The sequence below is a fragment of the Danio rerio genome, chromosome 4 (genome assembly GCF_049306965.1).
Source record: "Danio rerio strain Tuebingen ecotype United States chromosome 4, GRCz12tu, whole genome shotgun sequence".
In the NCBI taxonomy this organism is placed as follows: domain Eukaryota; kingdom Metazoa; phylum Chordata; class Actinopteri; order Cypriniformes; family Danionidae; genus Danio; species Danio rerio.
In genome coordinates, this window is record NC_133179.1 from 26,002,867 (window position 1) to 26,027,500 (window position 24,634).

At 30.5% G+C, this 24,634-nt stretch overlaps 2 protein-coding genes across 10 annotated transcripts in view; one reads left to right on the forward strand and one right to left on the reverse strand.

Moving 5' to 3' along the window:
• sfmbt2 (Scm like with four mbt domains 2) overlaps positions 1 to 12,472 on the forward strand; it is a 77,326-nt gene extending 64,854 nt beyond the window's left edge. For all 4 annotated transcript variants that reach the window (XM_073947208.1, XM_073947209.1, XM_005164834.5 and 1 more), the window contains 7 exons: positions 472 to 611; positions 1,307 to 1,416; positions 3,645 to 3,820; positions 3,996 to 4,159; positions 6,537 to 6,794; positions 6,893 to 7,021; positions 8,015 to 12,472. In XM_073947208.1, the coding sequence (XP_073803309.1) occupies positions 472 to 611; positions 1,307 to 1,416; positions 3,645 to 3,820; positions 3,996 to 4,159; positions 6,537 to 6,794; positions 6,893 to 7,021; positions 8,015 to 8,155 (1,118 nt within the window). In that variant the 3' untranslated portion in view covers positions 8,156 to 12,472. The remainder of the gene's footprint in view (positions 1 to 471; positions 612 to 1,306; positions 1,417 to 3,644; positions 3,821 to 3,995; positions 4,160 to 6,536; positions 6,795 to 6,892; positions 7,022 to 8,014) is intronic.
• tmem110l (transmembrane protein 110, like) overlaps positions 1 to 24,634 on the reverse strand; it is a 220,690-nt gene that overhangs the window by 98,838 nt on the left and 97,218 nt on the right. The gene's annotated exons all lie outside the window — the stretch shown is intronic.

The window sequence follows — 24,634 nt, forward strand, 5'->3', positions numbered from 1 at the left end:
TGCAGTGTTTAAAATGTAATGTCAAAATAATGTGTAGAAGGCTACATGTTATTGTAAGTGGTTTCATCTTTGTTTTGCAATAGTAAAATAAAATAGGGAATGTTACACGTTATTTGTAAAAGAAAGGAAATATCTTGTTTACCCAAAAGGTTTTAATTACGAATGCAGGGACCAAGAGAAGCAAAACTTATATTGGATAAATGAATAAATAATTGAACAAATAGATACAAATCCACAATAATACAGAAGTAGTTGTTATTCCACATCCTTAAGGACCATCATTACAGAATTGTTATGGTTCATCAGAGTTTGGGAAACTCCTGTCACTACATGGTTTATTTCCTAATAAAATAAATCTTACTAGTGTCATTGTTATTTGGGAAATGCACACCCCAGACTAAAATAACCCTTCACAATAAAAATTATGCACAAAGAGTACCTATTTTTTGCTAACATGTTTGTGTTGTTTAGGTTTGGTGAATGGAAAGTACTGCTGTTCTCAGCTCTTCATCAATCATCGCTGTTTCTCTGGACCATATCTCAATAAGGGCCGAATTGCCGAGTTACCAAAGGCTGTTGGGCCTGGAAAGTGTGCTGTAGTCCTCAAAGAGGTACTGTACAGTTTTCTCTTACTATACATTGGTAGTTGAGGCATTGCAAATTCTAATTTCATGAAAATTTGAGGATTTTGTAAGTTGTAAGGGAAAGTGAACATTATATGCTGGATATCTGTCAAAGACGAGATATCATATTTTGCAGTTTGTATCAAATTAAATGCATAAAATATATTTTAAATGAAGTATAATAAATGCAAGCAGAGTGTTCACATGTTGTAAATCACTTTTGCGAAAACATGTACAAATTTTGCACAAAACAATGTTTTACTATCAGATAGCTTTTTGTAAAAGTGAAACGACGACCTCAAACAACAAACAAACAAACAAATTAAGCTGTATTTTTAATTTTTTTTTTTTTTTTTTAAATGATGAAACACCTTGCTGACAAATTGGAAAAACCTTGTGGTTTGAAAGATAGTGGCAAAATGTAACATTTAAAACGTTTATTCATTATTTTTTAAGACTGCATTGGTTCTTAAAAATTGTTTAGTCTTCTAATTTTGCCTATAAAATTCTGTTAAATTGCCGATAAAACTGATACATCAGTATGCGATGTATGATAAATGACTTAATCACACTAAAATAGGTAATAAAAGTGATATATACACACACATGCATATTAATTTGTTTATCTGCATTTATGATATATGTATCATAAACTAATTATCTGAATATGATGTTTCTTACAGATTCTGACAATGTTAATAAACTCAGCATATAAACCCGGCCGTGTACTTAGAGAACTACAGATGGTGGAAGACCCTCAGTGGAATTGTCAAGAGGAAACCCTCAAAGCCAAGTACGAAAATACACACACATGAACTCACACACACTTACTTTGAGGCTGTTAAATAAGCAGAATCTCATGGTATAATCAAAAAGAGAAAAAAAAAAAAACATTTTCCAGAACTTTCTCATTCACTGTTCATTGCTGATGGAATAATGTCCCAACCCTCGTATGAAACACAGATACAGTAGTCAACATCTAAAGTGAATTAAAACCTTTCATCAAAGCTGTCCTCAAATTGTTAAATTACACACATTATTGTTCTTTTGAACAATTGTGAACTAGTTTTTGATCCATTTCAAATGTTAACTACATGTTATAAACATAATTGGCTATAACTCTGTACTTTTAGCATTTGTTTATTTGTCTCATGATTATTTACTTGTTATATTCCTTATTTTCAGTTTTTTTAATAAATATAAAAATACATGTAATGTGCATAAAATAATGAGAACATATACCCTCAATTTTTTTTAAAGTTAAGCTAATTATAATTGTCACAAAATAATTGTATCTGCAAAAGAAAAGGGTTTTGTACCCTAAAAATAATAGTGTAGGATTTACGACGAAAGAGTTCACAAATATTTACAAAAAACCAAGTAACATTTCATTATTTTTTGTGAAATCTTGAAAGTATAGTGAATGAAGTTGTGTTTTTGTGAAGCATCTTCAATTGACATATTCAGAGATTGTTTTTTTTTTTTTTTTTGCATTTCTATAATTCGTACATTTGTATTAGTGAAATTCAGAATTATTTGACAATATTTGTGTCAAAAAATTATGAAAGCTTTGTCAGATTTCGCTAGGTTTAGGTAACAAAACTATTTCATAGATATAATCTGTGCTTTTACATGAAATATTCTTTCTAATACAATTTCTGTTTTAGAAATTGTTGCATGTTAGTAATAAATAATATACTCAGTAACTATTTTAAACTGAATCTTTTTGCTGATTCATTTGACGTTACTCAATTGTAATTGCTTCCAAAACCATTATGAAGTAATGAGAAATTAATAATGACAATTATTGCTATGTATTTCAGATAATTTAAATAATTATGAACTACTGTTAATCAATATTGTAACATTACTTCTAATGCAGTATCTGTATGTAGCTATAAGTATCTGGATGTAGCTTTGATGATGCAAGCTGAGACTACATATCTCAGCAATGCAATGTCAGACACAATGCACTTAGTGAAGCTAGTGAGGTGGGGGTGGGGTTAGGTGAGCGCATTAAAAAGCATTGGATGCAGCTCAGATTGCATTGCATCCAGACCCTCTCAATGTTTTTTAACCAAAAAGTAATCTAAAAGTAATCTGACTCTACAACAAATTGACTGCAGTCTGTACTGCAATTCTAAAAGCAATATTATTACTAATAAATTAGCAAACATGCAGAATTAAATTATTAATCATAATGAATAGAGAGCTTTCCCTCATTTGCATAATGAGGTTAAGACAGTGGATTAGCATACTTGTATATGTGATACGAATATGGGTTGGGGATGTGAATTTCACTGTCACACATGACAAAAATGTATACAATTATTGTCATCATTTAAAATACAGTAAATGGTTTCTTTGTCTTCCATGGACCTCTTGTTATAAAAACGTCTGGGTTATTAAATAGTTACAGCTTGAAGTTGTGTTGATGTTACCACTATGATGTCGTCTTCTATCAGACGTTAGATTTGGTTGCCATACCTAATAAATACATGTCAGTATTTGACGTCAATATGACGTTGGTTTAAGATGTTGGCTTGACGTTGGATTTTGGTCACTTTCTAACAACCTAAAATCAACCAAATATCAACATCATTATTTATATTCATATATTTCATATATTTCATATTTCGTCATTATTGGACATCGAAATACCCTTGTCGTTAGACGCTGGCTAGACGTTGAAATTGTCACCTGATGTCACGACCTAACTCTAACCTAATATTATTGTCTTATAACATTGTGTGCCTGCTAAACAATAACAAAATGCACAACAGTATGCTACGTTTACACACTTCTACAAATTACATGTAAACACATCAGCTTTTTAAAGCGCAATACAAACTACTCTTAAGTACTTTTGAAAGGTCGTTTGTAATATATACAATGGATAATTTTACTCTACTTGCACTACATTTTTTAGGCAAGTAATGGTACTTTTACTTGAGTATGATTTTTCAGTACTGTTTACACCACTGTGTACTTTGCAGTTGAAACATGTTTGCTTGTTTCCAGATATAAAGGGAAAAGCTATCGGTCCACTATGAGGATTGTCCGGACAGCGGATCAAGTGTCAGAGTTTTGTCGTCGTGTTTGCGAGAGACTCCAGTGTTGTCTGAATCTTTTTGGGCCTACGTTTGTATCCGACAAGTGTCCTGAAAACTGCTCCAGCCAAACCAAAACCAAATACAGTGAGTCTTTTATTCCTCTACAGCAATAAAAAGTGACATCTGCTCTAACCTGGAATTAAAATGAAATGTTTCACAAAAGGTATCATTTTCTCAGAAACACACACACAGACTCACACGTAGCTCTTGCTAACTCTCAATGTGTCTTTGTGTTTATTTATTTTTATGCCTAATGTAGCATATTATAAGAAGAGGAAAGTCGGTCGGCCAAGTTTAGGGGAAAACGCACAAGATGGTGACCTGAGCAAGCCGGCAAGACGGCGGAAGAAACGCAAAGCCATCTTTGTCCAGAAGAAACGGCGCTCATCCATTGTAGGATACCACACCACAGAGTCACCTCAGGTCTGCCAAACCACACGGTCCAGACACAAGCACACACCCACAAACATTTAGCTGGAACATAGTAGTATGCAAATACATACTTTTGGAATGAATAAATATGTGGATAGAAGTGCAGAAGTCTATAGTTAAGTGTGATAAACTGTTATATAATATTTTTTGTTTACAAAAAAGCAAATACTTTGACCAATTACGATTTAGTAGGCTATAATAAATAAATAAATAAATGACTGTATAAATCAAATGTTTTCTATTGAAATACTTTGGTCACACTTTATTTTGATGTTTGTTAAATTGCATCAACATGTCAACTAATACTCAGTAGATTATAAGTAGACTGTTAGGTTGGGGTTAGGGTCAGGGTTAGTTGACATGTACTGTACTTGCAAAGTTTCTTATAGTCAGTTAAATATTTGTTGAAGGAGTAGTATCAATAGATATTAAGCAGAGAGTTTACTAATACTTAAATGGACCATCAAAACAAAGTGTTACCAATACTGGGCTCAAGATGCAGACTTTAGCATTTATATATATATATATATATATATATATATATATATATATATATATATATATATATATATATAAAATGTGATATGAGCATAATTTCAATTATTTCACGATTTAACATTGATTGGATGATTTGAGGGCGAGTGAATCTTAATAAAATACAAAATTACACAAAAATATACTAAATAAAATAAAGCAGAGAGATAAACAATAGAACAAACATAAAAATTAAATAAATGGATTTTGCTGGGGTCTAACAGTACTGCACAAAAATAAAATCAATATCTGAATGCAAATAACGCTGCATGGTATTCATTGTATAAATAAATAATTAATCCTTATTAAATAATTAGCTTGAAATTGTAAAGTCAGAGGCCTTAAAACACATCTAATTAAAAAATCTTTCACACTATTAGATGATAGTGTTATGAACTGTGTTTTATGGTTAATTATAATCTCAATTTGACATTGCAGATCCTGCTAAGTTTCTATGGCAGATGTGCACATTGCGTTATTGATGCTGAAACGATATATTGTGCAGCCCTAGCTGGAATCCCCCTCGGAGTGATGTGTAAAGAACCGGTGGGGTTATACCAGCTTGATCTCATGAGGACATATTTTAAGTATTGTCAGAAAAGTGGCTAATCCAAACAAATTCACATGATTTCATTCTTACAAATACATAAAAGGAGGTGTGCCCCCAAACCCCTACACCCAACCGTTGTTGGGAAATGAGTAAGCCATAAAAAATGTATGAGATTGTACATTTTCATATGAATTGGCAACCTAATCAAAAAGTTATGGATTTGCTGTGGGATTGCGTTGGTTTTATTAGTGCCGTGACCCAGATGGGAGTGATGTTTGTGGAGTTGAGTGTGACAGAGGTCAGCTAGTACAAGCTGTGGAAATAAATCTCATTCTGCTGACCTCGGGAGACACTAGCATTTCTTTCATTTATACTAGAATTCTAGCAACAACATAAAACCGGCGGGTTTTACAAAATGACAAACAAAATGCTTTTTACACGATATCAAATTCGATACTTTAGAGAAACTGACTAAATTGCCTTGATACTATCAAGTATCCAAAAATGTCAATCAATATCTACTTTGATACCTGAAATGATCAGTCTTGTCAGTGCTAGTGAACCAAGTATGTATGTTGGCAAATCTATGGCAAAAAAGCGAGTGACCACTGATTTTAGCACAAAAGGTGAATTGCTTCTGCCAAAGGATAACCGATCTACACACATGGAAATGAAACTCCGTTAAAGATGCAACTGTTAATCTTAAAAACTGATGTAAAGTTGTTCACCTTTGACTAAAATCTATTTGAACTTATTTGGACTGAGATATTGTTTTATGAGGTTTTGTTTGTGCTTTTAAGAGTTAAAAAAAACTTAAACTCAAAAAAATGTATTATTATGTACTCTTGTTAGTTTTATATTGATTTCAAAGTATCGTTATTGAAACATTTTGAATGATATCCAGGACTAATAAAAACATGTAAGAATAAAAAAACTCAAAAAGATTTGTATTAATCTTGATAATACTTTTTTCCATACCAATTTTATAAAATAGTTTTGTTCAGAAAGCAGTATTAAATTTAAAGTATCAGTATCGCTATCAAAAGATTTTGTATGATATCCAGCCATAGTAAAAGCTGTAGCATGTAAGAATAAAAAACTCAGGAACTGAAAAAGATGTGTTTTAATCTTGTTAAAACTAGTTTTATGAAATTGGTATCAAAAAAGTATTATTCAGAAACCAGTATTAAATTCAAAGTATCATTATTGGTATCAAATTTTTTTGAATGACATCCAGCCCTAGTAATTACTGTAACATGTAAAAGTAACCCTCTGTCTTTACAGGATAGCGATTATAACTACGATGAAGACGAAGATGAGGATTTTGAGGAATGGGGCAGTGAGGCAAGTTCCAGTTCACTACGTGAAGAAGCCTCTGCCCATAATAGCCTACCGAGGAGAGGAAGACCACCACGCCGTGCCGCTCTTCAGCGCAGGATGACCCATCCAGGATCAGAGACCTCAGACAGGATCTCTCCTAGAAGAACTACACGATCGGTCTCCTACAGCCAGAACCAGATGGCCAGAGACACAAATGTGAAGGTAAAACTTCTGTACAGACATTTTATTTTTTCCCTAACTTAATGTTTCTTTGATTTAGAGACAGATTGTATTATTTAAAACAAACTGTGCTCGTGCAGATGGAGAGTACCGAAGAGGAAGATCGTCTGGTATTGGACACTAATCCTTTACAATGGAGCGTTTCAGATGTGGTGGACTTCATTACGTCTACAGATTGTGCTTCATTAGCCAAGATATTTCAAGAACAGGTACAGTTCACCAATTATTTATTTTGTATATCTTATTAATTTTATCATTAATAATTTAAATCATCTGATGGTTATTTTTTTATATTCTTAATCTATTTTGTTTTTTTTAAATTTAAAATCCCCATTTGTTTAATTTAATCTAAATGTTAATCTTAGAATATTTAATTCATTAAAGAGAAACATATATTTAATCTTTGACTATTTAAACACTGATTTTTAATATTCTTAGCTTTTTCTTTTCATGATTTATTTATTTCGGTTCTTTTCTTATTTAGTTTTTTTGATCTTTTATTAGTAGTATTATTTTAAAGCTGAAATAAAACTTTTATTTTCTTTATTTTCATAATTTAAATAGTAAAAGGTATTTTTATTCATATATATATATATATATATATATATATATATATATATATATATATATATATATATATATATATATATATATATATATATATATATATAAAATAAAATATTGCAACTATTGTTATTATTTATTAATAATAACAATTGTTATTATTTATTATATAAGAATATTGTTAGATACTCAGTATAACAAGTTAATAAATTATGAAATTTATAAGTAGGTTTTACACTGTTGCAAATGGTACATTTTCTTATGCCTGCATGCTTTTAAAAACCCTTAGGGCTCAAAAAAAAAAAAATACTTGCAAAATGATAAAATATAATCCAGTCTCAACATTGCATATACTCATGATGTGACTATTGCGAATGATCACATTGTGATATCGATGCTGAAAAAAATATATTGTGTAGTGTGATTTATGTTATTATTTTTTTCTAAATTAAAACTCTTAGAGAAGAAATCACTTGATATGTTAGTCAATAATAAATTAACAAGCATAATCAATTAATACATTAACAACATTTTTAACAATTCAGATGAAAAAATGCACACATTACAAAAGCTAGCAAAGCCGGTATTTAAAACAGCTAATATTTATGCTAACTTGTTCACTTTTCTTCATTCTCAAGGACATTGATGGACAAGCCTTGCTGCTGCTGACACTTCCTACAGTCCAAGAATGTATGGACCTAAAACTTGGACCTGCCATCAAACTCTGCCATCAGATCGAGAGAGTTAAAGTGGCCTTCTATTCCCAGTATGCTAACTAAGCTAACTTTCTGCCTCGGCAGATATAAAAATCAACAGATACCTATTAATGAAACTCAGGGGATGAAAAAGAGTCATTCCATCCATCAGGAAACCTCAGGCGGCCTCATAACCAAATGGAGACTTTTCCATTCACTTGCCTTCAATTTGAGATTTAGCCATGGAAAGGACATTTACTTTACAAAAACAGAGTATCAGTTTGTTGCACAGTCTCTCATCAAATATTCCAAGTCTTGACACTGCAGGTAAACAGGGTAAAATAATGTACAAATTTTTACAGTATCGTCATACTTCACAAATTAATAGATTACTCTAAAAATTGCAAATGTTTCCTAATACGTTATATTTCAATATGCAAATATGCCATTGTTTATTTAAATAGGCACTAATTTGCATTCGTCCAAGCACAAAGATCTGAACAATCAGGTTCAAAACCCTTGTTTCTTTTTATTTTGACAGTCAAAGGTTTTTATAAGGAATATTTTGGAAATCGGAAAAACATAATTCACAATTGTTTGGTTGAATGAAATGTATATAAATCAAATTTACATATGAACATATCCTACTGTAAAAACTTTGGAATGTAGATTTTAATAAAACTGTGAAGTTGGTAGTATTGTTCAGTGTAAAAAGTAATAATAATAAACAAATAAATACATTTTAATGGGAAAAACATTATTATAAAAACTATATGCATATCGCATGGTACCATTATATCTTCTGTAAACCTTAAATAATCAAAATATTATTGAACAAAATATATCACAAAGATTTTTCTGAAGAAAACAAAGTTCAGTTAAAGGCTTCAATAAATTGACAGTAAAGTGTGACCCCTAAATCAAGACCACAAGAGAATTAAAATCAGGCTTAAACATCAGTGCAGATATATTTTGTTTGTTTTTTCAGCCTTTAGCAGTTTAAAGCATGTCTCTGCTTTCTTTTTTGTCGGTAAAATAATGTGCCAATTCCACATTAACAGTTTGTGAACAAAAGAGGTTCATGAAGTGATGTGCTACCCTAGCATACAAAAATAAATCTAATTCAACCTAAAATTAAAATTCATATGTAATTTACTCATCCTCAGGCCATATTCAGTGTATAAGACTTTCTTTTGTCAGACGAATACTGTTGGAGTCATTTTAAATTTTATTCTGGCTCTTCCATGCTGTATAAAGATATTGAATGGTGACTTTTAATTTAGAAAATTTCAAAAGCTCATAAATCCTTTGTTAAATTAACCCACGCACCACCAGGGGGTCAACGTATGTTTTATGAAGCGAATAAATGTGTTCTGACGTGTTCTCAACCACCTCCACTTACTTGACATATTGATTCAAGATGCATTCATAGAGGATAGAATCTTACCACAGACTATGAACAAGGAAACTAGTTGTTTAGTATTATACAGTAGCGTCAAAGTCACTTTAAGACAAGTCATTTCACTTGGCAGCCATCTTGGGCAGGTTGTTCGGGCATTCTGTCTGAATGGGGAAACTTCAAATTCTCTAAAATTGCTTGCCAAGCTTATGATTAGATTTCAAATTATGAAACAACAATTACATTCAACTGTCTGCTTAGTTTCGTTTCTACACGTTTGAACCTGCAGAAATTCACATCTGGTTCCAGCCCTTCCCCCGGAGAAATATCAGTTTATATTGATTGCTGATTGGTTCTTGTACTAAAAGGCGGGGCTTCATTCGCCATATTGTCTGTTACACTTTTCCCTATTCAAAACTATACAAGTGACATGTCTTGTGTATTCTATAGTCTTTGGTAGCGTAAAGCCAACTATTTCTTCTGTTTGTCGTCACCTCTGTTGAAGAGCCAAAATAAAATTTAAAACTACTCTGACTTTGTTCGTCTAAACAAGAAAAGTCATATACACAAGGATGGCTTGAGCGTAAACTACGGGGTAATTTATATTTTGGGGTGGACTATTCCTTTAAAGCCCAAGATATGCTTGGTATTTTAACGTACACAGCCTTTCAAAGTTTGATATTGTGCACAAAGGGAAGTTCTTGATGTATACAGAAACGTTTACGCCATCCAGTGCTTTTTCAGCTCGTTTAAAAAAAAATTGAGAATATATTTTAATTACCTAATATATACATTTTTTTAAATAGAAACATACAATGTTTGCATTAGTGATCTGTTGTCGTTGTGTTTTTCCAGCTTGCACGCAAACTAAATAGTAAAAAAATAGTAATAAATTAGATTGAAGAACAAGATTTTGCGTTTAAAGGTAAAACTCCGATGCTAGGTTCACACCAAATGTGAACAATTTTTTTTTCGACCTCAAACTAAATTTCCACTCAAGTTAAATCTTTCTTGTGCACGATTCAAAATTAATGCGAATTCTGCATGTTCATGCAAAATCGTCATGCATTCCGCATAATTTACGTGCCTTGGCAGGTATTCGCATCTACGTGTTTGTATGCAACTCAATCATGCAAATACTTAATTCCATATTTGGTGTGGAATTAAGGGACACCATAAAGGGAGATGTGAATAGTACGAATTCTGATGGACAGAAGATAATTTGTGTAAACACTTAATGTGTGTGTGCAAATCATTAGGACACAATTTTATGACCTGGCAAATTCTGAAGAAATCGCATAAAATTCTAAGCCAAAAACAGAGGAAAACATTGTTTTCATTTCTTTCATAGTCTCTCTCTTTCTCTATATCTCGCTCTCTCATAAAAAATTTATATGAGGTATAATTATATTTTCTACAAAAATAGATTCTTTTTCAGTACCGAGTAGGCGATTTGAAGTGATTTTCATGCACATTTTGTCAGTAAAATCAGTTCTACTAAATCCCCAGCTCATGCATTTAATGCAGCAGATTTTACTACAATATAGAGCAAAACTGTTTAAATTTGAACTTGGTTTAGTTGGTCAATAATAACATTAGGACAATCATTCTACAAATTACAACATGTAATAACGTTTTTTTTTTTACTTCAAACTAGCCTCAAATTAAAGCCTAGCATTTGAAATAAATCCATCTGTGAGATAATTCCGCAGTCATGTGCTTTTTAGTCATGCTAAATATTTTAAATAATATTTAATCAATCAATGAAAGCAGTTAAATCTTCTGTTTATTCAGCAACCGCTATTTTCCTCAGTGGATTTCTTTGTGTGTCAATTGCATCTGTGATTTCAATTTGATTAATCGCCTAGCCCAATAGTTACCCCACATGTGTGAATTAAACAGGTTTATCCTCCTGATTGGTCAGCTTCAGATGCATTGACAAGTCAGATCATTCAACCAGACGCATTAAAAACCCCAGCCAACAGCTCCCAAAACGTTGTGACATGTTTAAAATTTATTAAGAGTTCGGGAGCCACTTGTCTCGTAAATTCCTCTCACATGATACAAGCTGCAACCATATGATCATCAACATTTTTCATGTTAATTCTTCCAATGGGAAAATATATTGTACAAGATCACACAACAGCAAAAAATTGCACAGTTTCAGCCCTGCTTTAACTAGTCTGAGCTGGTATACCAGCTAATAAAACTGGTGTTTAAATGATTTAGCTAGTTGGCCAAGTGGTCAAGCATCTAAATAACCGTCTAAAGCCATAGAAATAACTTAAACATAATTAGCTTTCAGCAGTTTCAGTGAGTTCTTTAAGGATAACTAGACAAAAGGAGATTTACATTTAGTTCCAGAAGTTTCTGAGGAAAGTATTTAGGATGAAGATTAAACATTGAAGATCTGTAGAACAAAAACAAAAACTGTGAAAATGTCCAATCCCTGAGTACACTGCACAATTTTTTTGACATTTAATTAACCTGTCAGGACCAAATTGTATTTATACTGGTGAATTTTATGTGAAGTGTTACCTTCAGAAGTCAATTAATATATTTGTAATATTTATTTTGTGCTGATAAACTATTTTTGTAATGTTTGTCATGTTAGGAGGCGAGTTTGGCATCCAGAATTCATTTGCTTGAAGTGCTGAGTAATATCAGGATAATATATATTTGATATATACCGTACTGTAGTGTGAGTACTTATATGTTGACTTGCATATTACACACAACAATATTGTTCCCAAAACCCTGTTGTAACACACCATGTGTTTACTTTAAAAATATAAGGGCAAATTAATTTGAGGATCTGCCTTTAGTCATGATCTATATTTCATGTAAAAACTAATTGTTGATCTATGCAAAATATAATGTTTTCTATGTATATATTTTGTTTGTAATGACTTTTCATAGTGATATATTTTTTACTTTTCTGTTTGATGACATTTAACGTGATTACAAGTAGAATGTAATAAAACTGAATTATGCTATTAAAATACTGTGTCCAATCATCAATTCCTCAATTTCCAGTGCTTGCATTATTGCAAAAAATAAAAACACATTGCACAAGGTGTGTTGTAATAAAAAAGACTCTTCACCAAGTAATTTTTGATCATACTATCCTTTTGTATGCAATCCAGAACATTAAAGAACTAGATTGCGCTTGTCTGTTTTCCAGTTTGCAATACATTTCAATGTATTTATGCCAATACAAACATAAATTCCAAGAAATCGTAGGTGAAGTAATGTGGGTTATTTTCAGCACATCCCACTCATACTGATGGTCAAGGCTAAAACATGATTATATTACATAACAGCAGGAGATATTATTTCTACCATGAGCATTTATTTTTATTTTAAATAAAAAAACACTTAGATAGATTAGCTTTAGGTTATTCTATTACTCTATTAGTCACTTGAGCGCTGATGTTTATTAACCCAAGTATGAACTGAAGTGTGTATGAGCACATGGAATGCATGTTTCTGATCATAAGAATTATAATAAAAGATGAAATCATGATTAGACACATGAAGGGTCCCCCCATCACCACTGTGACCTTATATTCTTGACATTTAAACACATTTAGCCCATACACATCCTTCACAAAATGACTCTAGGCTTCTTTATGTTTTGAAAATTTCCCTGTTCTGTTAAACATCATTTGGGAAATTATTAAGATTTTTTAAATTATTATTATTATTTATCATTTTTTCTTTAATTTTCAGTTTTACATTTTTTAAGAACCGTTTTAAGGTCAAAATTATTAGCCCCTTTAAGCTATATTTTTTCAATAGTCTAAAGAACAAACCATAATTATAAAACAACCTGAGTTATTAAAAAAAATAGTTATTAAAACAATTATTTTTAGAAAAGTGTTTTAAAAAAATCTTTTCTCTGTTAAACAGAAATTGGGGGGAAAAAAATCAAGGGAGATAATAATTCAGGGGGGGGGGGTAATAATTCTGACTTTAACTGTATATACAAATAGTTTTCTTTTTTATTGGTTTTTACAGCAAAGGTGTCAAGACTTTTATTTAAAATGTTTTGTTTTGTTTTCACAGCTTAGGTGTCCAGACTTTTTCTTGTAATTTATTTTTTTTTGTTTTGTTGTGTTTTGCTTGTTTTGTTTTTTTACAGCATATGTGTCCATTTTAGTTTTTAGTTTATTTATTTCTATTATTTTAACATTATATTGGCATTAAAATGTCAGGTGAAATGTGCTCAGCAATACTATAATGCAAAAACATTAAATAAAATAAAAACCTTCTGTTTAACATTCAACTTTTTAAATCTATGTTTCAGTTATTAATAACACCATCTTTAAACATACAAACTGGGTCTAGACGCTTAAGATATATTTATCTTAAAGCTTCATGGTTCATTACCAGAAATGATCTTTGCGCAGTGTGTTACACATGTTAGAAACCCACACATTGCCACCTCTATAATAGACATTAGACCAACCATCAGGAGAACAGAAGTGAGTGAGAACAATATAATCATTTATCATACTATATATATTACAATAAATGACTTTTCATATTTCATAAAGCTTGACATTATGACCATTAAGTGTTTTCTATTGAGTCCAACTGTGAACCTATTTGTTCGACTGCCATTTCTCACGGTTGCCAGGCAACATCATTTCAAAGGTATGCTGAGGGCCAGTGATGCGTCTCTCCATAATGGAAATGCTGGGTGTTTCACAGAGAAATGTAAAGTAGCATTTTAAGAAAGCATACCCAGAGAGAAAAGAAAAAGGCATAAATGGTATTGTAATACCTTCTAATAGATGGCAATTAAAATATGTGGGAGACAAATTAGTTTTGCTTTAATCTTCTAGTTTACCAAAATATCTCCTGAGGACAAAAATCTCAAGAGATAAAAAAAATCCTAAGTTGTCCTACAAACTACATGTGGATGTCTTCACTGTATTATTCATTAAGGATTTACAATTCTATGAATAATATGTATGTGTGTTTTTTTCTAAATAATTAGGTATAGCAGCATGTTTTCCAATAAGAAATATAATGTGTAAATATCAATTTGTTTATTTTATTATACCTAATCAATTGCGTATCTTGTTCACTACCTACAGTGTTTTTAAACCGAATTCAGATATTCAGGAATTAAAATGGAATTTCAGATGTTTTATCATGCAAAGAGGTACACAGATGACATTAAAGCAAATATAAATGTAAAACTAATAAAACAAAAAACAGATTTGAAAAAAATAATAAAAGACAGTCATGTGTAGCCAGGTGTGCAACATGTGTGCATGCAGAGTTAACTGAGTGAGCAGGTCAGTGTAGAGTATAAAGAACCATAATTGATATACCAGTGGTGGAAAGAGTACTGAAAAATCAAATAAATGTACCAGTACTTGCCCAAAAATGTCGTGTACAGTAAGTAGAGTAAAAGTATCTGTTGTAAATATTACTCAAATTATGAGTAAAAAGACCTTTTTAAAGTACTCAAGAGTAGTAAGTATTACACTTTGAAAAGCTGATGCATTTGCATGCAGTTTATGCAGGGATGTATAAACGTAAAATTCTTTAGTGCATTCAGTTATCTTTCTATAATTCTTCATTCCTTCGTTCTATCCTTCCTATGTTTGTTTGTTCATTCTGTCCTGTCTGTGTTTGTTCCTTCCTTATTTAGTTAGTTAGTTAGTTAGTTAGTTAGTTAGTTAGTTAGTTAGTTAGTTAGTTGGTTCATTATGTCCTTCCTGTGTTCTTTTCTTAGTTAGATTTTTTACAATAAAACCAAGATCAAGTGTAGTAGTTTTTTTTTTTTTTTTTTTTTTTTTTTTTGCTGTGTGTGTAAAACATTATTTAAAACAGTCATTCTGTAAATGACATTGACAGTCATTATTTGAAACAGTAAAAACATGGTCAACCATGGTAGAGGGGCAGTCACAGGCTTGTGGTATTCAGCATTGTTCAACTTTATAATTTATATTCATAAAATAGGAGTAATAGCAACCTTAAATAAAAACATACATAAAAAAGAAGTAATGGCAACCTTAAATAAATAAATACATAAATAAAAACAAAATTGAAGTACTAGCAACCTTAAATAAATAAATAAACAAATAAAAAGAGTAATAGCAACCTTAAATTAATTAATAAAATAAATAAATAAATAAATAATAACAACTTTAAATAAATAAATCAATAATTAAAGAGTAATAGCAACCTTAAATAAATAAATAAAGTAAAAAGAGTACTAGCAGCCTAAAATAAATAAATAATTGAATAAATAAGAGTAATAGCAACCTTACATTATTAAATAAATAAATAAATAAAATAGGAGTAATGGCAACCTTAAATAAATATACATAAATAAATAATTAAATAAAATTAGAGTAATAGCAACATTAAATAAATAAAAATAAATGAGTAATAGCAACCTTACATTGTTTTTTTAAATGAATAAAATAGGGTTAATATCAACCTTAAATAAATAAATAAATAAATAGGAGTAATAGCAACATTAAATAAATACATAATTAAATAAATAAATAAAGTAAATAAATAAATATTAGGAGTAATAGCAACCTTAAATATGTAAACAAATAGAGTAATAGTAACCTAAAATAAATAAATAATTAAATAAATAAAAGTAATAGCAATCTTACATAATTAAATAAATAAATTAAATTAAATAGGAGTAATGGCAACCTTAATTAAATTAATAAATATACATAAATAAATAATTAAATAAAATTAGAATAATAGCAACATTAAATAAATAAATGAATAATAGCAACATTACACTGTTATTTAAATGAATAAAATAGGGTTAATATCAACCCAAAATGAATGAATGAATGAATAAATAAATAAATAAATAGGAGTAATAGCAACCTTAAATATATGTAAACAAATAGAGTAATAGTAACCTAAAATAAATAAATAAATAATTAAATAAATAAACAAAAGAGAAGTAGCAATCTTACATTAATAAATACATAAAGTAAGAGTAATAGCAACCTTTAATAAATAAAAAGAAATAAATGAGAAGAGTAATAGCAAGCTAAAATCAATAAATAAATAAATAAAAAGAGTAATAGCAACCTTAAATTAATTAATAAAATAAATAAAAAAATAAAAAATAGGAGTATAATAGCAACAGTGTATCAGTTGAGGGGGGTGTAGATTATAAAAACTTTTATTATATAAATATAATAAGTGAAAGCAACAATAAAAAATAAATAAATAAATAAATAAATAAATAGTTTTCATAACAGCATGTTCATGTTAAAAAAGAGCTTCAGGCTTAAAGCGGTGAATGATGTCGTTACTCGAACTTACTGTACGTTATAGCAGGTGCTTGTACAGTCAGCCACAGTTTTTTTTTCATCCACTAAGTCATCCTCAAACATCAAATAGTGTGGGAAATTTAATTTGAACATTATTTGCATTACAGAATATTAAACACTCTGCAGTTAAAAGGTTTTCTCATGCCATGAAACCTGTGAAGTGGGTTTCTTCGTGGCACAGCATTGCTGACATGGCTATTCTGTCAGATTTGTGTCGTTAAATGTGTATGATTATGAGTATGAGTCTGTAGATAATATCAGAACATGGCAGCACATGAGCACTACTGGTGTAAAAAAAAGAAAAGCTGCTTGCATCGGTTAACCACAAAAGCTCATGCTCATACTAACACACCTGAAACTGGGTCACGTTCGACCTTCGGGGGGGTGACAGGGGCTAGTTTAAATTGTTGGCTGCTGTTTTTCCTTTTGAAATAAGCTTCCTTTTAGATTTGCACACTTTTGCATGCTATCGGAAATCAAGATACAGCTCTTCAAGGATGACTTTTTCCACCCTACTTTTGTTACCGCAGTGGAGATGAAAGATGCAATACAACACAAACTTGTACAGACTCACACTGTACACACCTGCTTTAAAATGTACTTCCATGAGTGCTTAGCATTTTGTCATTTTTGTTGTTGTTGTTGTTGTTAATGGTTATTCCAATATGGATCACTTTTTTAAAGATGCTAGTTTCATTATGAACCTCATTTTATTATTATGTAAATTTCACATAAATTAACATACATAAATCCAAGTTTGCCAAAAGCAAATCCCTCTTCGGGGTGCTAAAAAAAAGATTAAAATAGAAAAGCAATTAAAACAGTTAATATTTGCTCCTCCTTTAACATTTTTGCACAAAACATGTTTGCCTATATGAATTTCCTGTAGTTAAAGTGCATTTAATAACTCATGTTAATAACTAAAATTGGAAAATGTGTGTAATATATTTATGTGTAACTTGATAATCACCTCTCCTCTGTTTTATTTTTATTTAATTTTATTTTATTATTATTATTATTATTTTTTAATTCATCCTTCTTGCTAAGGAACTTGAAGTACGTTTGTTGTACACACTTCAAATGCTGGTTCTTGTTAATAAAAAATAAATAAGTAAACAATAAAAACTCCAATATGATTTTTTTCAACACACTAATATAGTATTTTAGCTACAGTGCTCAGTTTATACGAGTACACATTCCAAAATCTAGCATTTAAGGATGCTTTATAATATTTTATTTGTGCATATACATTTGTTTTGTCAGTACTGGAGCCAATTCTGGAGCTAATCTTGGAAATTAAGTTTCAATATTGGTTCAAAATTTGTAGCCCAAATGTATATGTAAGGAAAAAATATTACATACAATTTTCAAAAATAGCAAAAATCAGGAGAAACTACAATATTTATACATTTAAAAAAAATTTTTTTTGCAATATTTTGCATGAATTTAAATGTATTGTCTTACCATTTCTGAAGATGTTCCGTGACTAACATAAATATATCTGCTTAATAAATGTTAATGTTCAAATCCACCAATATATATATTACCCATATTCACTGAAAAATGGATATTCATTTTCAAAATGTGGTGTAGTCAATTATGCTAAGACCTGTATGTAAACAAAAGCCTGATACATTTATGATTCATTTATATGAATTCTTGAAATGATTTTTGTATGTTTTCATATATTCAGTTCAGTATATTAACATAATTAACCTACAGTTATATATTATAGTGTCCTTTCCAAAAAAGGTGATGTCTGTGTATAATGCATGTTCATTGAAGTGTATTTGTGATTCAAAAATCTACTAATATACTATAAAAATTATTTGTTATATAATATGCTGCTTGCCCCATTTATCTTTATCTGATCATTTATGTCCTCTAAAAACCTTTGGTAACCTTTTAAAACCAAATTTAAATACTAAATTGCCACCCTGCAACATGGTACAATTTCTCAGAAATTACAGCGGGGAAAATAAGTATTGAACATGTAACGTTTTTTTTTTCTTTCTTTGAATAACATTTCTAAAGGAGCTGCTTACATGGAATTGAACCAAATTTTGGTAGAAATACAAACGACACAAACATAAAAATAAAACAAAACAAAAACAAAGAAATAGAAAAATTTGTTAAGCATAATAACAATGAAATGACAACTACTGAAACATTTTACTTTATAAAAGACTTTTTGTTGGTGATGGCAGCTTAAAGACACCTCTCATGTGGAGAATAAAATCACATGCATTGTTTAGATCTGAGTTTGTTTTTTTCACAGACTTCAAGTGTCAAAATCCTGATGCTTCTATTGTCTACCAAATCTGATCTTTAATTTGTATTTTCTATTAGATTCAAGTCAGGTGATTCAACAGCTTGATTTTATTTTCTTGAAAGTATTTCAGAGTATCTTTAGCTGTGTTTTGGATTATCGTCTTGCTAAAATGTCCACTCTGGTTTCATCTTCATCATCCTTATAATGTAGATGTTGGACTGAAGCAGCTAACATTAATTTCCAATAAGGAAGGGCAGAGGGTTTCTGAATAACTGCTGAGAGATTTTGGCTGCTGTCTGGGCTTTCACTGGCTTTCTACACCTCCCTTTCTTCATGTGTTTGATACGTTTTCCTTGTGTCATTTCATTTTATTATGCAGAACTTAATTTGTAAACTAATTTGTATAGTTTTCTTTGCGTATATTAATTTCTTTGGTTGTTACCAACATTCAAGAAAATGTTCAAGTCAATGGTACTTTTATAAATATGTTTTCTGAGAATAATGGTGACGTGTTAAATGCTTATTTCAATGCTTTATTAATGTTTTTTTTTCCTTTCATTGAATTGGATCATATTGTTGTCTGGTGGAAATTATTATACTTATACATTTTATGATGAAAATTTGAATGTATGGGACGTTTTATATTAGTTGTGACTGTCATCTGGACTATTCCAATATAGCTTATTAGTTCTCATTATGCATTCAAGAAGCCTTCTTTTTATTAAAAAGTTGATTCGTTTTTTCAACTTTTTCAAGTTTCTGATAAGCATATTCTTTTACATTTGAATAAACTTACTTTAGTTCATGAAACCTGTAACATCAATATAATTACTCTATATAATTATTTTTGTCTGAATCAAACAGGACTTAGAAACTAATATCACAAAGAAAATAGTGATGAATACAATTTTTTAAAAACTTTTATATTTGGACTTCTGTTTTAACGCTTTTGGAGTCACAAACTTATAAATTTGCAGACAAAAATATTCAGCGCTCAGGCAAGTGCATTTAATGCAAATTTGATTGATAAAAGAAAAGTAGATTCATTTCTGGCTGCAAAATAATTTGCTCTTCAGGCATTCCTCTAATAATTTACTCCTGGAATAAGCCACAACAAATTTACTATTTGTATGGAAATTAACAGCAAAGGGCCCTTAAATGATAATTCAACCAAAAAGGACAAAGTTCACCATTTTCTTTAAAACCTATTTAAATAATTATGTTTGCTGTTTGTTCAAACTTCTTTAAATTGAGCTGAAACACAATTCCTGAGTTTTTTGGGGAACAACTTTATTGCTTTGTTTATTCCAATTAAATTTATAAAAACTAATGTTAACTTAATTTCCTTCATGTTGTCCCAACACACATTGATTATGTGAAACCCAATTATTCTTTTCAGAGTGTTGAACACAATTTTTTTTTAAAATGTTGGTTGGTACACTTATTATGCCACAACATGCTATAAAAGGGATCTTTTTCATAAAAAAGTAGATTTGTCACATCTGTGCAAAATTTCTATTTGAGTAATAGTTTCTATTTCCACAACCATAAAATTGATCCCCTTATGTACAGATTATGTGCTTTATTATTTGTTAAATGTTACCAATGAGTTTAAATGCCATTTCATGTGTCATTTATAACCATACTGAAAGCAGCAGCAGATAGTTCATCTCAGATCTTGAAAATAAAATAACTAGTAAAATGAAAAAAAAAAAAAAAAAAGAAAGTCAGTGACAGTGCAAACCATCAATATTTATCACTCAGCCTATGCACTTTTAACAAACTAAAACATGTATTAATGAGATTATAACCCTTACCAATTCGATGTAAGTGCAGTAGCCAATATATAAATGAATGGCTGATATTTCAATGTTAAGCAGACAGCCAAATTGCTTGTAGCTGAAATCTTAAATATTTTTTTCTACAAAGGAAATCAATGGATACCAGTAACCAGCATTTTTCGAAATATCTCCTTTTGTGTCCAACTGAACAAAAAAAAAAAAAAAAAAACTCTAAAGGTTTAAAGCCACATGATGATGAGTAATTTTAATTTGGGGATGAACAATTCCCTTAAAAATTTAGATACCAAAAATGTTTTTTTTAAAAATCAACAAAAAAGCTACATGCTAGCAACTATCAGGAAAACAAACACAAGACAATTTTTTTGCAATTCTGAACTGTCAGTACTGGCACAGTATGCACCAAAGATTGCTAAAGTCTACCCCTGCTAAAGTAAACATATATCAATCTATGTGTTAAAAAAGTCTTATTCAGACAAGACTAGTTTTACTGGGAAACATTAGAGAAGTTTCGGTTTCTCAGATGTGCAGGGGTTGGACAATGAAACAGAGTAACCTGGTTTTAGGCAACATATTAGGATTTATAGATACAATGTTTAAACCATTGGGTGCACATGGTCCTCCAGAATGGTTCGGTAGTCCTTGGCAGTGCAAACGGCCTTCTAGCACAAGTATTGAGGCCAGGCAATGGCATGATATTCAGCCTGAAACAGTCTGGGTGGTACACTTTTTTTGAGGATTCTCCACACCAAACTCTCACAGATATGGGAAAGACAATGAAGGTGGACTCAGAGAATAATACATGCTTTACATTCTCCACAGCCCAAGATTTTTGTTGCTGGTATCATTGAAACTGACATTTGGCATTAGCACGAGTGACTAAAGTTTTGGTTATAGCAACCTGACCATGTATATTGACCCTGTGGATCTCCCGACAAAACCTGGAAATAGGAAAGTTGAGGTTCACATTTAATTCTGCTACGAGTTGGGCAGCTGTGGTTTTAAGTTTTTTTGGATACAATTCGGGTTAGCACCTGGACATCACTTTTAGGCAGTTTCCTCTTGCTTTCAAAGTTACTCCTGTTGGATGTGGTTCATCCTTCTTGGTGGTATGCTGACATTATCCTGGATGCGGTTGCTCTTTGATATATCACAAAGACTCGCTGTCTTGGTCACAGATGTGCCAGCGAGATGTGCACCAACAATTTGTTCTCTTTTTAATTTACGTCACTCATTGTTGTGTGCATTGTAATATTCTAAGCAAAACTGTACTATTACTCTGCCTATTGATTTGAAAATTGGCCACCAGGCTGGTCAAATTTAGCCATAAAACCTCCAAATCTAAATTAGCTAGTGTTTAAGTTTCATTGTCCAACCCCTGTGCATTGTGAATTTAACCCTTTTAAATTTGCCATGTCTGCCTTCTTTTCACTTACAGTAACTTCTGTAAAAAAAAAAAAAAATCCAGAGCAAATTATTTACTGCTTTTCAGCTGACTCATATGAGAAATCCCGTGAATGCGAACTGAATGCGAACGTCTGTGGTTGTATGAGTCAATCTAGGGCCATATATACTTGCAAAATAAAAGAAAGTTTTGCAAATAAAAAATTAACTATTGAGAAAAAAATGCAAATCTTTAAGTATTGCAAAGCAAAAATTATTTTTTGAGAAATAGAAATTATTTTAGCTAACAAAATAGAACTGCAAATAAAAATCAAGCAGTGCAAAAAAATTTGAAAAAAAAAGAAAAGAAAACAGTATAAAAATAATTATTATATATTACAAAATTGGCTCTACAAAAGGGCCTGCCGTAAATGCTCAAGTTCCCTTTACTCGGTCCCCTTTTTAAATCAGGGCCACAAAGTGAAACATGAACTGCAAAGTGAAAACAGCATCCCAAACTCACAGTTCATTAAAAAAACAAATCAAAATGAGCATCGTAATTGACTGAGTGGGTTTTGCAAAGGCAATGCTATAAAATGTTTTGCAAATATATATCTTTTTTTATTGCAATTTTTTTTTACACTGCTTGATTTTTTTTTGCAGTTCATCTTTTGTTTGCATTTTTTTCTTAAAACTTTGAACTTTTTTTATTTTTGTTAGCAATTTATTTTTATTATTTCTTAAATTTATTTTCGCTTTTTGTTTTTTTGAAAATTTTAACATTTTTTTTGCTCAATACTTTTTTTTATTTTGAAAGTATATATGGCCCTAGATTGACTCCATATGATTGCTGATTTTCTTTTTTCCAAAATGCATTTTTTTTTTGGTACATTTTGGTGAACATGAACTACCAAACAACTGTATTTGACTTTACTTTCCGGAGTGCTTAGTTATGTTAAAATACATTTAATCAAATTTAAATTTATATATCTTGAACATGTGGTCTTGTGCAATGCCATTTGCAAAACACGGACATTCCTACCTCTATAATGAACATGAAACATGGCATTTTAATCCCATTCAAATCCTATCCGATAATTAAAGCCAGCTGAAAATAATATAATAATAATAATTATAATATAACATATAATAATATTATTTATTTTAATATGCATAATATGTAATATGTATAATAACTGTACCTCAAGTGTCAATTGGAAAACTAATCCTGTAACATAATGCTGCCAATATCTATACTGGTTTGAATGTCAGCTTTACATCTAATAATAACCATAAACATTGTTCTATAATAACAACATTGTACATTTATGTTGTGTGCCTCACACAGGTGAGTGGGCTTGACAAACCACCTGTAGAAACACTCTTCCTTCTATATGCACCAGACATTTTACTTAAACTCCTTCCTCTACTCTGAGCCATCAGTAACAGTTCCTTTGTAGGATTAGCAATTCTTCTGTGTATTGCCTGTTCTTGTATAAATGCGTCCTCAATTGTAAGTCACTTTGTACAAAAGCATCTACTAAATGACTAAATGTAATGAAAAAATGCAAAAAAAACCTTCATTTCAAATCTAGAAATAAAAAACAAAACATGCATTTAAGCAAGCACAGACTCTCTGAATGTGGTTGTAAAAAGCAAAGATGTGATTAGAATTAGTCATATTGATATGGTTGACATTGAGGGAAATGACTCATCATGGAACAATAGTGGCAAACTCCAGCTCTCTGATTGTGCCTGTAGGTGGTGTACGCGTGTATGTGTGTGTGTATTTATCAGGCTGATCAAATGTGAATACCCATCAAACTTCCATTGAGGGAGGACTGCTAAACAACATGTGAATGTGTGTGTTTTCAAAAGAATCCCAATAGCAAATTTTAGAAACAGTAACATTATGTTCTACAATATTTTTAAAAAGTTAATGTTATTTAGGTGTGCATGCGAGGGGTCTGTAACTTTTGAACAACATGATGATGATGATGATGATGATGATGATGATGATGATAATGATGATTACAAAAAAAAAAATCCAAAATGAGTAATTTAGCAATATGTTAAAATGTTAAATGTCAGCTTCACACAATGAAGTTAGGAACTTATTTAAAATAGAAATAAACATTTATTTATGCATTTATTTATTGTAGTTTTTGCTTTTCATATTCATGGATTATTGTTGTTGCTGCTGTTATTATTACAGAAGCGTCTTGGCAGAATGTTCACACTGCCCTTTTCCATACATTAAAATTACAGAGAGACTAATTTAATATGTATTAACTTTCTAAATAAACATTTATTTATTCACTTAATAATTCGTATTTTTGTAATATTCATGCAGTAAAATTAATATAGCTTATTATTATT